Source organism: Bison bison, unplaced genomic scaffold (assembly GCF_000754665.1).
Source record: "Bison bison bison isolate TAMUID 2011002044 unplaced genomic scaffold, Bison_UMD1.0 scf7180017864461, whole genome shotgun sequence".
Taxonomy (NCBI): Eukaryota; Metazoa; Chordata; class Mammalia; order Artiodactyla; family Bovidae; genus Bison; species Bison bison.
Window position 1 is genome coordinate 17,070,844 of NW_011495023.1, and position 14,036 is coordinate 17,084,879.

The 14,036-nt window shown below is 42.9% G+C and overlaps 1 protein-coding gene across 2 annotated transcripts in view; it reads right to left on the reverse strand.

Moving 5' to 3' along the window:
- SVIL (supervillin) overlaps positions 1-14,036 on the reverse strand; it is a 255,184-nt gene that overhangs the window by 41,794 nt on the left and 199,354 nt on the right. Inside the window, exons 20-21 of one of the 2 annotated variants that reach the window (XM_010860021.1) lie at positions 10,790-10,919; positions 6,918-6,965 (exon numbers count right to left, since the gene is read on the reverse strand). In XM_010860021.1, the coding sequence (XP_010858323.1) occupies positions 6,918-6,965; positions 10,790-10,919 (178 nt within the window). The remainder of the gene's footprint in view (positions 1-6,917; positions 6,966-10,789; positions 10,920-14,036) is intronic. The other variant, XM_010860023.1, reaches the window with a different exon arrangement.

The window sequence follows — 14,036 nt, forward strand, 5'->3', positions numbered from 1 at the left end:
GGGAGGGATTGGGGGCAGCAGGAGAAGGGGACGACAGAGGATGAGATGGCTGGATGGCATCACTGACTCGATGGACGTGAGTCTGAGTGAACTCCGGGAGTTGGTGATGGACAGGGAGGCCTGGCATGCTGCGATTCATGGGGTCGCAAAGAGTCGGACACGACTGAGCGACTGATCTGATCTGATCTGATCTGAATCCCTAATGTGATACTTTAGGAGGTGGGGTTTGGGAGGTGATTAGGCCATGAGGCTAGAGCCCTCAAGAATGCGATTAGTGCCCTGATAAAAGGGGCCCCAGAGAGCTCCCTCACCCCTTCAGCTGCACAAGGACACGGTGAGCAGACAGGGCTCTAAGAACTGGGAGGTGGACCCCACCAGACTCTGACTCTGCCAGCACCCTGATCTTGGAATTCTTACCCTCTAGAACTGAGAGGATTACATTTCTTTTGTTTATAAGTTACCTAGTTTATGGTGTTCTGTTACAACAGCCCAATCAATCAATCAATCAATCATTCAATCCAGGAGAAAAAAGTGAAGGTGAATGGCAGCGGGGATGGGGGATTAGGAGGGTGGGGGAGGGAACAAATGCCAGCAATCAGTGGGTCTGTTCAAGGGTATATGAGAGTATCCTGGCTATTATGACAACATTTCTATAAGTTAAATTTTTATCAAAATAAAAAATTATCAAACATATTAAAAACCCCTTTCCTTAACTTTCCTACTCATGATTGGTAAGATGACCCTGGTTCCAAGTAATTCTCTGAGTCGCATGCCCTCATAAACTAGATGGACTTACTAGGAAAACCTCATCAAATTTTGAAAAAGAAGACAAGTTTTCTTGAAAAATTAAGTTTCAGGAGTGAATTTTAATCAAAACTATGATACTTGCCTTAAAATAGTTTTAAAAATATATAAAATGCCAAGAAAGTTTTCTTTTCCAAACACCCAGACTTTACCATTTATATGGTGAACTCAGTAGAATCTCCCAAGTCCTGGGTGTGGTGGGAGGGGTGGTTAATGACTCAGAAAAACAGTGTCCCCAAATCAGCAATTCCGTTTTGGATTCTCCTGCAGCTCCTGGAAGAAGGTGATGGATGTGGGCCCTGGGATACACAGATATTCCAGGATTTAAAGTGTCCAGAAGTTTGCCAAATCTATGTTAGGGAGCACGCTTTTAATGTGCCTCTAGATGATGTTACTAAACATAAGTTTTTGCTTCTCTAGAAGTTTCACCTTAATTTTGCCACTTAGTTGGGTTACTCAAAAGCCCCCTAATTCCCCTTATCTGACCTTAAATGGCTCTATAATGTAACAATAAGTATACACACACACACACATATACGTATGTATATATGATATATATACCTTATATATAATATATATATCTTGTATATATATCATATATGTGTGTATGTATATCATATATATATAATGCTGCTGCTGCTGAGTCGCTTCAGTCATGTTCAACTCTGCACAACCCCATAGAAAGCAGCCCACCAGGCTCCCCCGTCCCTGGGATTCTCCAGGCAAGAACACTGGAGTGGGTTGCCATTTCCTTCTCCAATGCAGGAAAGTGAAGAGTGAAGTGAAGTCGCTCAGTCGTGTCCGACTCTTTGCGACCCCATGGACTGCAGCCTACCAGGCTCCTCCGCCCATGGAATTTGCCAGGCAAGAGTACTGGAGTGGGGATATATATAATAAGGTATACGCATATGGTTTATTTACTCACTGTAGAAATGAATAAAATGTATCACAGATCAGATCAGTCGCTCAGTCGTGTCCGACTCTTTGCGACCCCAATGTATCACAAGTTGCTATTAAATTTTAGAACTCAAAATGTGTAAACAGGTAACATGGACCTCTTTCCCAATGTACTTTTTTTTTTTTTAGCTTTTTACATCATGATTCTCTTATCTTGCTTTTCCCTTCAAAGTTTTTTCTTCCCTCATTTAGAGAAGGGCATAATTCATAGTTGAGTAAGCACTGTGTCGTTTTTCCGGTTTTTCTAGGTCTAACTGATGAGATTTAGGATTTGCTGGAAGAGTGAGGGAGTTGGGGCAGAACAGGAATAGAAGCCTTACCCCGTCTAGCCTTTACTCTTCTAAACATAGATCTCATGAACATGGTGCAGAAAGAGGAGGGGTAAGGGAAGAGAGAGGGAGGGAGGGAACGCAGTGAAACAGCTGGGAAGAAAGTTGGGTCTTAGGGACGAACAGAGACTTTAGGGAACTCTGCAAAGGGTCAATAGAGAAGAACGTTTTCAGGTCACCATGTTGTTACTTATGGGTTTGTCTCCGTACACCTCAGAAATCACATTTCATTAAGTGTTTCTGACACAGGAGGTGATACACCGAGAGAGAACTAATGTGTGACTAGGATTAGCGTAGCTCTAAGGGTAAGATTCTTCTACAAGCGGAGAGCTTTGTAGATAGAAAATATTGTGATCTGGCTTTTAAAATTTTATCTTACTCACCTTGAGTGAAACTACATCACAGGAAGAAACCATAAAAGCATGTGTTCAGTGAAAGAAAAAGTACAGCAACAAATCAGCATTCTCAGTTTTCAAAAATGCTGTCACCTTTCAAACCCTGTGCACTGTTAAGGAAATTTAGCTTTGCCACCTCCTTAAGTGATTTCTATCCGTCACCAGGGCCCAGAGCCTCAAGTGACCTGGACAAAACATGGAGAAAGATTTCAACTAGGTTTGGATTTCAAAGTGACCATAATTTGGTCTTGTCATCATTTACCAGCAACCAAGATGAAAGGAGGGCTTCCCACGGGGCTCAGTGGCAAAGAATCTGCCTGCCAAGCAGGAGACACAGGTTTGGTCCCTGGGTTGGGAAGATCCCCTGGAGAAGGAAATGGCAACCCATTCCAGTATTCTTTCTGGGAGAATCCCATGGACAGAAGAGCCTGGTGGATTACAGTCCATGCAGTTGAAGAGTTGGACATGACTTAGCAACTAGAGAATAACAAGATGAAAGGAAGGGAACAAAAGGAAATCTTATTTTGCTATAGCCCTGAGGCAAGCGGAGGAAGAAAATACGTCAAGGCACTTCTCTACACCTATCAGAATGGACAAAGTTCAAAGCACTGATGCCACCAAATGCTGGTGAGGATGTGGGGCAACAGCAACACTTATTCGTTGCTGGTAGGAATGCAAAATGGTCCAGCCACTTTCAAAGGTAGTTTGGCAATTCCTTACAAAACCAAGCTTACTCTTACCATATAATTCAGCTCTTTGATATCCAAACAAGTTGAAAAATTATGTCCACACAAAAACCTGCAATGGATGTTTATAATAGCTTTACTCATAACTGCCAAAAGCTTGGAAGCAACCAAGATGACCTTCAGTAAGCAAATGGATAAATAAACTGGTCCAGGCAGACAAGGACTATTATTCAGTGGTAAAAAGAAATGAACCATCAAGGCATGAAAATACATAGGGGAACCTTAAATGCATATTACTGAATGCACGAAGCCAATCTGAAAAGGCTACACCTTGTATGATTCCATCTGTTGGAGATTCTGGAAAAGACAAAAACTATAGTTAAAGAGATAAGTTTCCTGGGAGGGAAGGAGAAGAAGAGGGAGGGATGAGCAGGCAGCCACAGAGGGGTTTTAGGGTAGGATACGTGTCATTACACACTTGTCAAAATCTTAGCACATACAGTACCAAGAGTGAACCCAACTATAAACCATGGACACTGAGGGATAACAGCTTGTCAACTGAAACACATATGCCATCTAGTGGGGGATGCTGACCGTGGGGGAGGCTGTGGGCGGGGTAGGGGAAGGCAGGAGGTGTGAGGGAAATCTCTACACTTGCTGCTTAATTTTGCTGTGAACCTCAAACTACTCTAAAAAAATCAAGTCTATAAAAAAGTATACTACATATACATATAACATGTGTATTATATAAGTATGCGTGAGTGTGCATTCCAAGTCACTTCAGTCGTGTCCAACTCTTTGTGACTCTATGGACTGTAGATCGCCAGGCTCTTCTGTCAAGGGGATTCTCTAGACAAAAATGAAAGTGAAAGTCGCTCAGTCCTGTCTGACTCTTTGCGACCCCAGGCAAGAATACTGGAGTGGGTTGCCATGCCCTCCTCCAGGGGATCTTCCCCACCCAGGGATCAAACCCAAGGCTCCTGCTCTGCAGGCAGATTCTTTACTGCTGAGCCAGCATGGAAACAGTTTATATTTAAAGATTTCAATAAGGGTGGTGGAGGGAAGGACTGGGAGTGTGGGATTAGCAGATATAAACTAGTATATACAGGACAGATAAACAACACAGATCTACTGTAACACAGGGAACTATTCTCAATGCCTTGTGATGCACCATTATGGAAAGGAATGTTAAAAAAAAAAAAAAGAATGTAAAATGAAAGACTTTAATAATGTATCTTTTCTTTTAAAGTTTAACATTAACATGACTTCCCTGGTGGCCTAGTGGTTAAGAACTTGCCTTGCAATGCAGGGATGTGGGTTTGATCTCTAGTCAGGGAACTAAGATCCCACAAGCCCGCAAGTCACAACAAGAGCATCTGTGTGCAGAGCAACGAAGTCTGTGTGCCACAACGAGAGTCCCTGGACCTCAATGAAAGATCCTGCATGACGCAACTAAGACCTGAGACAGCCAAATAAACAAATAAATACGAAAAAAAAAAAAAAAGTTTAACATCGACTTATTTCCCCCCTTAGTGACAGAACAGCAGGTTTGCTCCAGAGTTTATCCTCGTTTTTGAAGTGGACACCAGCTGGTTATGCAGGGCTAGGTTGCTATAGACCTTTACTCCTAACTTCAGAGGAAAGGAGTTAAGGCAAGAGCAAGAAAGGCCTCCTTCGGGAGAAGAAATGGGGCGTTTCCCTTTATGAAAATGCCAGATGAAGCAGGAGGACCCTGCAGACCCTCCCTCTGGCTGAAATCCTGCACCTCTCCCTCAAAGACCAGTCTGTCACCACTAGTCCTAAAGGGACAGAACGGTCATGACCTTAGAGGCCACCTGACCGGCCATGGTCCCCGAGCTGAGGAGACAGAGGCCCTAAGACCAGAGTGACCAGCCAGGTCCCACAGACGAAGGACGACGAGCCCCTGGGGCTCGTCGCAGCAAAGGGGATGCCCCCACTTTTTCTAACAATTTTGACCCCACGGACATTCCAAGGGGAAAAAAAACCCAATTGTCGGTATTTCTAGCTTTAAACATCATTGCATATTAGGCATTAACAGAATTCCTCAGCCCAGGCTAGGTCTCCCTTCTGGTAGAGCTCAGACAGGATGCAGCAAGGTGGAAGGTGGGGAAGCAGGGCTGTGGTTTCCATGCCAACAGCGCCACAGCAGCCAGCTTGCATCAGGACCACGGCTTCCACCTTGTCTCTTCCACACCCCCGAGTGCTTCCACCACCTCCTCCTACTTGATCAAGGTAAGCAAGATAATCTGCCTCCTGAACTGGAGCCAGGAACACCCTGGGCTCCTTCTTGGGCTCTGGACTCATTTTAGAATATTAACTTAGGGGATTATGTGGTAGTCTGAATGGGAGGGGGTTTGGGGGAGAATGGATACAAATACATGTATGGGTGAGTCGCTCTGTTATGCACCTGAAGCTATCCAACATTGTTAATCAGCTATACGCTAATATAAAATGAAAAGTTAAAAAAACCCCAACCCACAACATAGATTAGAGGGGAAACTTTCCTCTTCAACCAGTTTCATGACTATGAGATGAATTAATACTATAAGTCTCCCTAGAGGTCTGAGCCAAGGTTGCGATGTGTGTGTGTGCTCAACTGCGTCTGACTTTTTGTGACCACAGACTGTAGCCTGCCAGGCTCCTCTGTCCATGGGATTCTCCAGGTGAGACTGGAGTGGGTTGCTATGCCCTCCGGGTGACTGACCCGAAATATATGAAGTAACTACATTTACACACACACACACACACACACACACACACAAACACACACACACACGCACACACAGAAATGCAGCAAAGGAGTTACTTTCCCAAATGAAGTAAGTTTCTCCCTGCCACTCAGAAATTGCAATGAGGCTTAATACATGTAGGCTTTTCCTCACCTGATTAATAGATACAAAAGACAGGTATTTATGGGCAGCAGGTAGAGCAGGAGAATAAGTAGAAGCGTATACAGGTTCCTATAGAGCAAAGCAAGAGGATTAGAGATGAAAAAAGATGATTTACCAGAGCTGGGTGGAGGAGGGGAAGGACAAAAACAAGGCTTTCTCTCACAGAAAGTTAATTTACTCATTGCAATTTCAATTCTCTTCCCAGGAGAGTCCTTCCTACTTGTTTTATTTTAGCCTGCTAATAGAAATTCCCACACAAGCACAGTAAGTATAACCAAATCAGTTCTGTGCAGTACCTGAGTTATTGGCAAGATGACTGCAATTTACAGAAGATATTCAGACAGGGGATCCCTGACATTCATGGACCATTTTAACACTGAATATAAACTATCTTTTTTAAAGCCTTTCACGTTTTCTCCATGATTGAAACAAAATTTCACGATGTTTTGATGATGGCCACTCTGATAGGCGTGAGATAGCTAATGGGAGGCTGCTGTATAACACAGGGAGCTCAACCCAGTGCTCTGTGATGACCTGGAGGGGTGGGATGGGGAGGTAGGGTGGGAGGGAGGCTCAAGAGGGAGGGGACATACGTATACTTACAGCTGATTCCTGTCGTTGTATGGCAGAAACCAACCCAATATTGCAAAGCAATTATCCTCCAATTAAAAATAAAATTTAAAGAAAGGGCGGGAAACAGGATAGCTTTCCATGCCAGATTGAGGTGACATCTCCCCTCGGGCTAAGAAAACCAAGCAGAGAGGGGTACCCAGGGGAACCGTCTAGGATGAGAGCTACACGTGGTGAGGAGACCTGTGTTAGAGTCAGGCTTACCCAAAGCAGATTAGAAATGTCATTATCATCTGTAAATCCTCCTTCTTCCTACAGGTTAAAACAAATAGGAGACGTTGCAGAGTGTCGGAAGAGTAGGGTCAGATTACGGTGTCACAAGCATTTTCCAGAACTCTGTGCTGGGTTCCAGGAGAAGCATGCACATGCCCACACAGTCGGGTGGCACAAACAACAAGTGAGCTCATCCCCCATCCGAGGGGTGATTATCTGTAATCTGGGGGTCAGACCAACAGCCCTCTTCACCCTCCTACCCTTTGTCCTTCAACTGACCGCATGCTCTTGAATCGTAATTTGGAATTTCAACGGCACAGGCAATTAGAACACAAATGTGGCAGACTGACCTGCCTAGAATTTTCAAGGACTTGTTCTGAGGATAGCACAGAGCTTAGCTTGATTCACTGACTTGACACTTTGATGGAAGCACAGCCAGGTATCAAATCCTAACCTGTGGCTCAGACACAGATTGGGGTTTGTAACCACAAACTCTATAAAAGGTTCTGACTTCCGGAAAACGCCTACAACTTTGGATGGTTATTTTGATCAAAGGGCCTGGGAGTCACTGTCTCTGCCTAAATATCAAAGAACAGGCCAAAATGGGGTTGGAATTTTAAATAATGATTTGGGGAAAATACATAACTGCAATTTAGGTGAAACAAAGAGACTTCTGCCAAATCCCTTTTCTTTCAAACTTTGCTTTGTTTCATTTCTCTCCCTCTTGGGATGGGATGAGTGGCTCTGAAAGGATCATGTTCCTGGTGCTGTGAGCCCAGCCAAACCTACAAACTACGGTCTTTACGATCTTTAGAACTAATTCTATATGCTACAAAAGCAAAGATGTGTAAGTCAGGTTAGCATTGTCCTAGACTAAACCAAGCGCAAGAGGAAGGAAAAAGGGACAGCAAGAGAAAGAACCCAAGCTATTTGTTGTAGGAAATGACAGGGGCAGCAAGGTAAATAGCACTCTTAAGTTACAAACCATCCATCCTAATTTTAGGGGGATAAGTTTGGAAAGTAAGGAAGTGATGTTAAGTTACATCATCCCTTGAGGCACGATTGATCTTTTTGTAGGGAAAGGAAAACACTAACTTATTCCCCAAATTGATTTATGGACCCAAAGAATACATTTTTTTTTAACCTTACAGGACCCCAAATGAGATGCCAGTTAGAGCACCAAAATTTTGTCTTGTTTTGGGACAAACCCTTCAACAGAAAGAAAAACAATTTAAGATTTTCAAGGCATCCCTCACATCTTTTTTAATGTGGTTATACAACAATCTCTAATTACTCATGGGTTCACATTATATTTTTATTGGATGGCACAGATTTTCACAGGGGAAGTGATTTATATAAAGGCCCATCTCCATTTCCTGCCTCCTTTGCTTTTCCACAGGCTGTAACCCGTGGGACCCTGCTTAGCATACACAATAAAAGCTCGAGGAGGCCAAACTGTAAAATGTTTGGTAACCACGAATATGTGCCTTCAATGAATTCAGAAACTGTGCAGGAAGTGATGACCTGACAGTAAATCCAGTCCCTTTTCTCTTGGAGGAAAAGATGGAAGGTTCCAGAGCTTGTGCCCCTAGCAAGTCTGGCTGCAGCCCAGGCAGCAAGATCCTAACTGCCTGGAGCACATGTCATGAATGCCCTTCCTTTTGCAGAGAAGCATTCAGATACTCAGCAAACCTTGGCCATGTCTCAAGCTCCCCTGTCTGCCTTCCAGCTGCCCCTGGGACTGTCTTAAGGCAGATCAGGTTCAAGGCAGCTCTTCTACCACATATGAGCATGGCTAAGGTGTGGCTGAAATACACAGCCCGCCCTTGGGAAGACACGAAACCAAGGGCACTTCAGAGGCCATGGGAAAACCACATGACCTCAAGAGAACCCACGATTTCCCAATGCCTGCTACAGAAGCCCAAAATAGATGGGCTTATTTCAACTTCAAAGAGCTTATTGTCTTGGGCCAAAGTGAACTAGGTTAGGAGTAGGAGAGCGATGAGTTCACTGCTGGTACAGAACCCCTGAGCCCAGGACAGCACTCCCCACTCAAGCCACGGCTGCTGTGGGCAGGGTTTACCACCCCAGGGGCAACTGCAGTCACTTTCTCCCATCTCTTGCCTCCTGAGAATCTCAGTCTAATGTTAAGGCTGTTCTGATCACATCTACTATTCTGAGCCTTCTGGTCTACCCAGCTTCTGCTGATCCCTGTCCCCTAAGTGGGGCAAAGTGTTGAAATTGATTCTACTATTTGTAAGAAATCTACCTGGCTTTGTACTTTGTAGCCATCCTTTTTACCATGCCATGGGGTACCTGCTTGGGGAAATTTCTTTGCCTCTTTCAACATGACCAAGAGTTAAGAACTAAAGTTACCTTGGAACCAATGCTTTCAAATCAAACTTTTACATAAAGTTTGTGGGCAATGGCAGTCAATCACTGGAGGGACCTAGTTTTCTTACACTTCTGGATCTCATTCTGGAAATACAGATTTCCTATATAGGCTCTTTAATATCCAGTCATATTTGAGAGATTTGCAAATGGCTGAGCGTTAACTGTCTTTAGTGATTATCTTTGAAGTCATGTCTGACTCAAAAGAGAGAATTCAAATTGCTGTTCCAATTTAACCTAGGAAAACACAGAAGAGCCATAGGAAATAGTGTCAGAACTCTGTCTTCATGGCCCCGTGGACATACCACCTTCTTATGTACGTTTCTGAGTGCATCAAGGTCGTCTTCATCACTTCTCTCTTCCACAGAGGCTTATTACATTGTTTTAGAGCTGGAAGGGGTCTAGGTGATCATCTGGTTGGAAGCATTTTTCCTTTTTGTTTGAAGACCTGTGATCCTAGCAGTTGGCCAGTGGTGTGGCACAGCGCCCACACTGCCCCCAGCCAGCAGGTGCATTTGCCATCACAGGCCCAGGCAGCAGGAAATCACTGTTCACTTTGAAAGTGTGCACTGACTGGTCAAAAGCTGGTCATTATGACTAGTCATTTAACAACTCATTGGTACATTTGCATAAGAAATGCTTGCCCAGATCGACAACAGTGTGTTACTGAATTTTCTTGAAACTTGTAACATACTTTGCTATACTTTCTCAATGAAAGGCTTACCTGATCATCATGGAACATGACTTCTGTGACATGTCCTCACCGACCACAGTTGTGTCCTCTTGTATATGCATGTTTTAAATCTAGGCCTAGGACATTCAAACCCATATTCTATATGCAACCAATAAACGGTTAGCAGTCAATGAGGTTTTCATTCTAAAGGCTTTAATAAGGTGACTTCCTGGCAGTCCAGTGTTAAGGATTCCATGCTTCCACTGCAGGGGACACGGGTTCAATCCCTGGTTGTCAGAGAATTAATATCCTGCATACTATGTAGTGTGATCAAAATATATATACACACACACACACATCTATATCTATAGCTATATAATATAGGTATCAGTTTGGTTCAGTTCAGTTGCTCAGTTGTGTCGGACTCTGCAACCCCATGGACTGCAGTATGCCTCTACAGATATAGGTATATAGATATAAAAGGGTTTAATAACACTGTAAAATCAGACTGCATTTTAGAAGATTTGAAACAGATAAAAGTGCACATTTCCAAGTATAGGAAGCTGCCTGCTGATGCATTAGGTATGTGGCACTGTTCCCACTTCTAGGGCGTCTCAAGACCTCAGCTGGTGATTAACTGAAGCTGCTGCGGGCAGACTTTAGGTGTGGACCCTAGTGGCAAGACAGAGCTGATGCGTGCCAGGGTGCTAACTAGTTAAGCTATGCATGCTTGCCCGGTGGATGCACATCCAAGCGGGATGTTAGTTAGAATGCTTTTTCTGAGCACAGACAACGTTACCTTCTTCTTGAGTGACTGCTCCGTCTCTTGGACGTGCAGGCTGCTGGTGATGGAGGCTTTGCCGTATTCCTGCTTTCTGTTGAGTCTGTTTCTCCAGTCTTCCTCACCGCTCTTCTTCAACAGTGCTAATCTAAGAAGAAGACATGCCAACCAAAGACTTCAGCACCAATCCTTCCTTGGAAAAGAACCACAATTTAAGCAAGTTAGCCATAAGTAAGAAATGACCATAGCTGCCTAATTTGAATCTTTCTGAATGGCATTTATTTGGAAGAAAGTATGTCTAGAAAACTAATATAATTATACTATGTAGAGTATTATATTTTCTAACATGGTCCCAAAGGTTTGAAAGTTTGATGGAAAAGCAAATCTGAAGCCTGACTTCCCAGATAAAAGATGGAACATCATTTTACCAAAAGAATATCTCTGTTTTTGCCTTGCTTTTGGGCTGAGGACACAAAGGAAAATAAAAATAAATGTCCCCAGAGAAAAATGTCTTCTGGTGACCCCTTCTGGTCACATGAGGAATTAACAGGTAATGCCGAAGGTGGATGGTACTTATTTGCAGAAAATATAGCAGAAATGAGTTTAACAATTTAAAGCAACAGAATATAGACAATCTCTGGATATCATATGTTTATAATTACAGGTAAAAGCTGATGTTTAAGAATGTTTCTGTTCTTGAATTCTAAGTCACGCTATTTTCTTCCAAATGAACTTGGTCTTTCCAATCTGCCTTCTTAATACAGAAACTTCTCTAGAAACCCATTTTTAAAATGATCACTCCAACTTTCCTCAGGAGATAGCTATATACAAAAAAAGAATCTAATTAACTGAGGTCTTTATCTAACCTACTTTAGGTCAACTATGGTATCACTTGATAAAAAGCTGCTTGGATGTGAAAATTTGTGAAAGGTTATCCTCATGAACACAAGGCTGTTTCAGTCTTGGACATTTAAGTTGGACAAACACAGGAAAGATAAAAGGCACAAAAGTGGTGATCATTAAACTCATTTGAGCTGGTGCTCAAACAATTAAAGATCAGGGGGGGAAATGACTGGACCCTTTCCCTTGCAGCTGGGTCTGCTGGGCTGGGTCTTTTAAACATTTCATTAATACATGTCCATGAAGAGTGTATTTTTAAGCAACATATAAGCCCTATTTTGGCTGTTAAGTCCTGTCAAGTCCCTTCCTTACTGGTCACAATGGAGACTGAACTAGATGGTCTCTAAGGGCCCTTTGACCAAGTGCCCTGACTCCATTAAATAATGGAATTGGAGATGGGATGAAACATATCATACTCCTCATGGAGATAACCTAAATGTCCATCAACAGAGGAATGGATAAGGAAGATGTGGTACATACATACAATGGAATATAACTCAGCCATTAAAAGGAATGGATTGGGTCATTTGTAGTGATGTGGGTGAGCCTAGAGTCTGTCACACAGAGTGAAGTGAATTAGAATGAGAAAAATAAATATCGCATATTAACACATACATGTAGAATCTGAAAAACTGGTATAGATGATCTTATTTACAGAGCAGAAATAGAGACAGATGTAGAGAACCAATGTATGGATACCAAGGGGGAACAGGGGTGAGGGGTGAACTGGGAGATTGGGATTGACATGTATATACTATTGATATTATGTATAAAATAGATAACTAACGAGAACCAACTGTAGAGCACAAGGAGCTCTACTAAATGCTCTGCGGTGACCTAAATGGGAAGGAAACCCAATAAAGAGGGGAAAGTAGGGAAAACCACTAGACCATTCAGGTATGACCTAAATCAAATCCCTTATGATTATACAATGGAAGTGAGAAATAGATTTAAGGGCCTAGATCTGATACATAGAGTGCCTGATGAACTATGGAATGAGGTTCGTGACATTGTACAGGAGACAGGGATCAAGACCATCCCCATGGAAAAGAAATGCAAAAAAGCAAAATGGCTGTCTGGGGAGGCCTTACAAATAGCTGTGAAAAGAAGAGAAGCGAAAAGCAAAGGAGAAAAGGAAAGATATAAGCATCTGAACGCAGAGTTCCAAAGAATAGAAAGAAGATATAAGAAAGCCTTCTTCAGCGATCAATGCAAAGAAATAGAGGAAAACAACAGAATGGGAAAGACTAGAGATCTCTTCAAGAAAATTAGAGATACCAAGGGAATATTTCATGCAAAGATGGGCTCGATAAAGGACAGAAATGGTATGGACCTAACAGAAGCAGAAGATATTAAGAAGAGATGGCAAGATACACAGAAGAACTGTACAAAAAAGATCTTCATGACCCAGATAATCACGATGGTATGATCACTGACCTAGAGCCAGACATCCTGGAACGTGAAGTCAAGTGGGCCTTAGAAAGCATCACTACGAACAAAGCTAGTGGAGGTGATGGAATTCCAGTTGAGCTATTTCAAATCCTGAAAGATGATGCTGTGAAAGTGCTGCACTCAATATGCCAGCAAATTTGGAAAACTCAGCAGTGGCCACAGGACTGGAAAAGGTCAGTTTTCATTCCGATCCCAAAGAAAGGCAATGCCAAAGAATGCTCAAACTACTGCACAATTGCACTCATCTCACATGCTAGTAAAGTAATGCTCAAAATTCTCCAAGCCAGGCTTCAGCAATACGTGAACCGTGAACTTCCTGATGTTCAAGCTGGTTTTAGAAAAGGCAGAGGAACCAGAGATCAAATTGCCAACATCTGCTGGATCATGGAAAAAGCAAGAGAGTTCCAGAAAAACATCTATTTCTGCTTTATTGACTATGCCAAAGCCTTTGACTGTGTGGATCACAATAAACTGTGGAAAATTCTCAAAGAGATGGGAATACCAGACCACCTGATCTGCCTCTTGAGAAATCTGTATGCAGGTCAGGAAGCAACAGTTAGAACTGGACATGGACAACAGAATGGTTCCAAATAGGAAAAGGAGTATGTCAAGGCTGTATATTGTCACTCTGCTTATTTAACTTATATGCAGAGTACATCATGAGAAACGCTGGACTGGAAGAAACACAAGCTGGAATCAAGATTGCCGGGAGAAATATCAATCACCTCAGATATGCAGATGACACCACACTTATGGCAGAAAGTGAAGAGGAACTCAAAAGCCTCTTGATGAAAGTGAAAGTGGAGAGTGAAAGTTGGCTTAAAGCTCAACATTCAGAAAACCAAGATCATGGCATCCGGTCCCATCACTTCATGGGAAATAGATGGGGAAACAGTGGAAACAGTGTCAGACT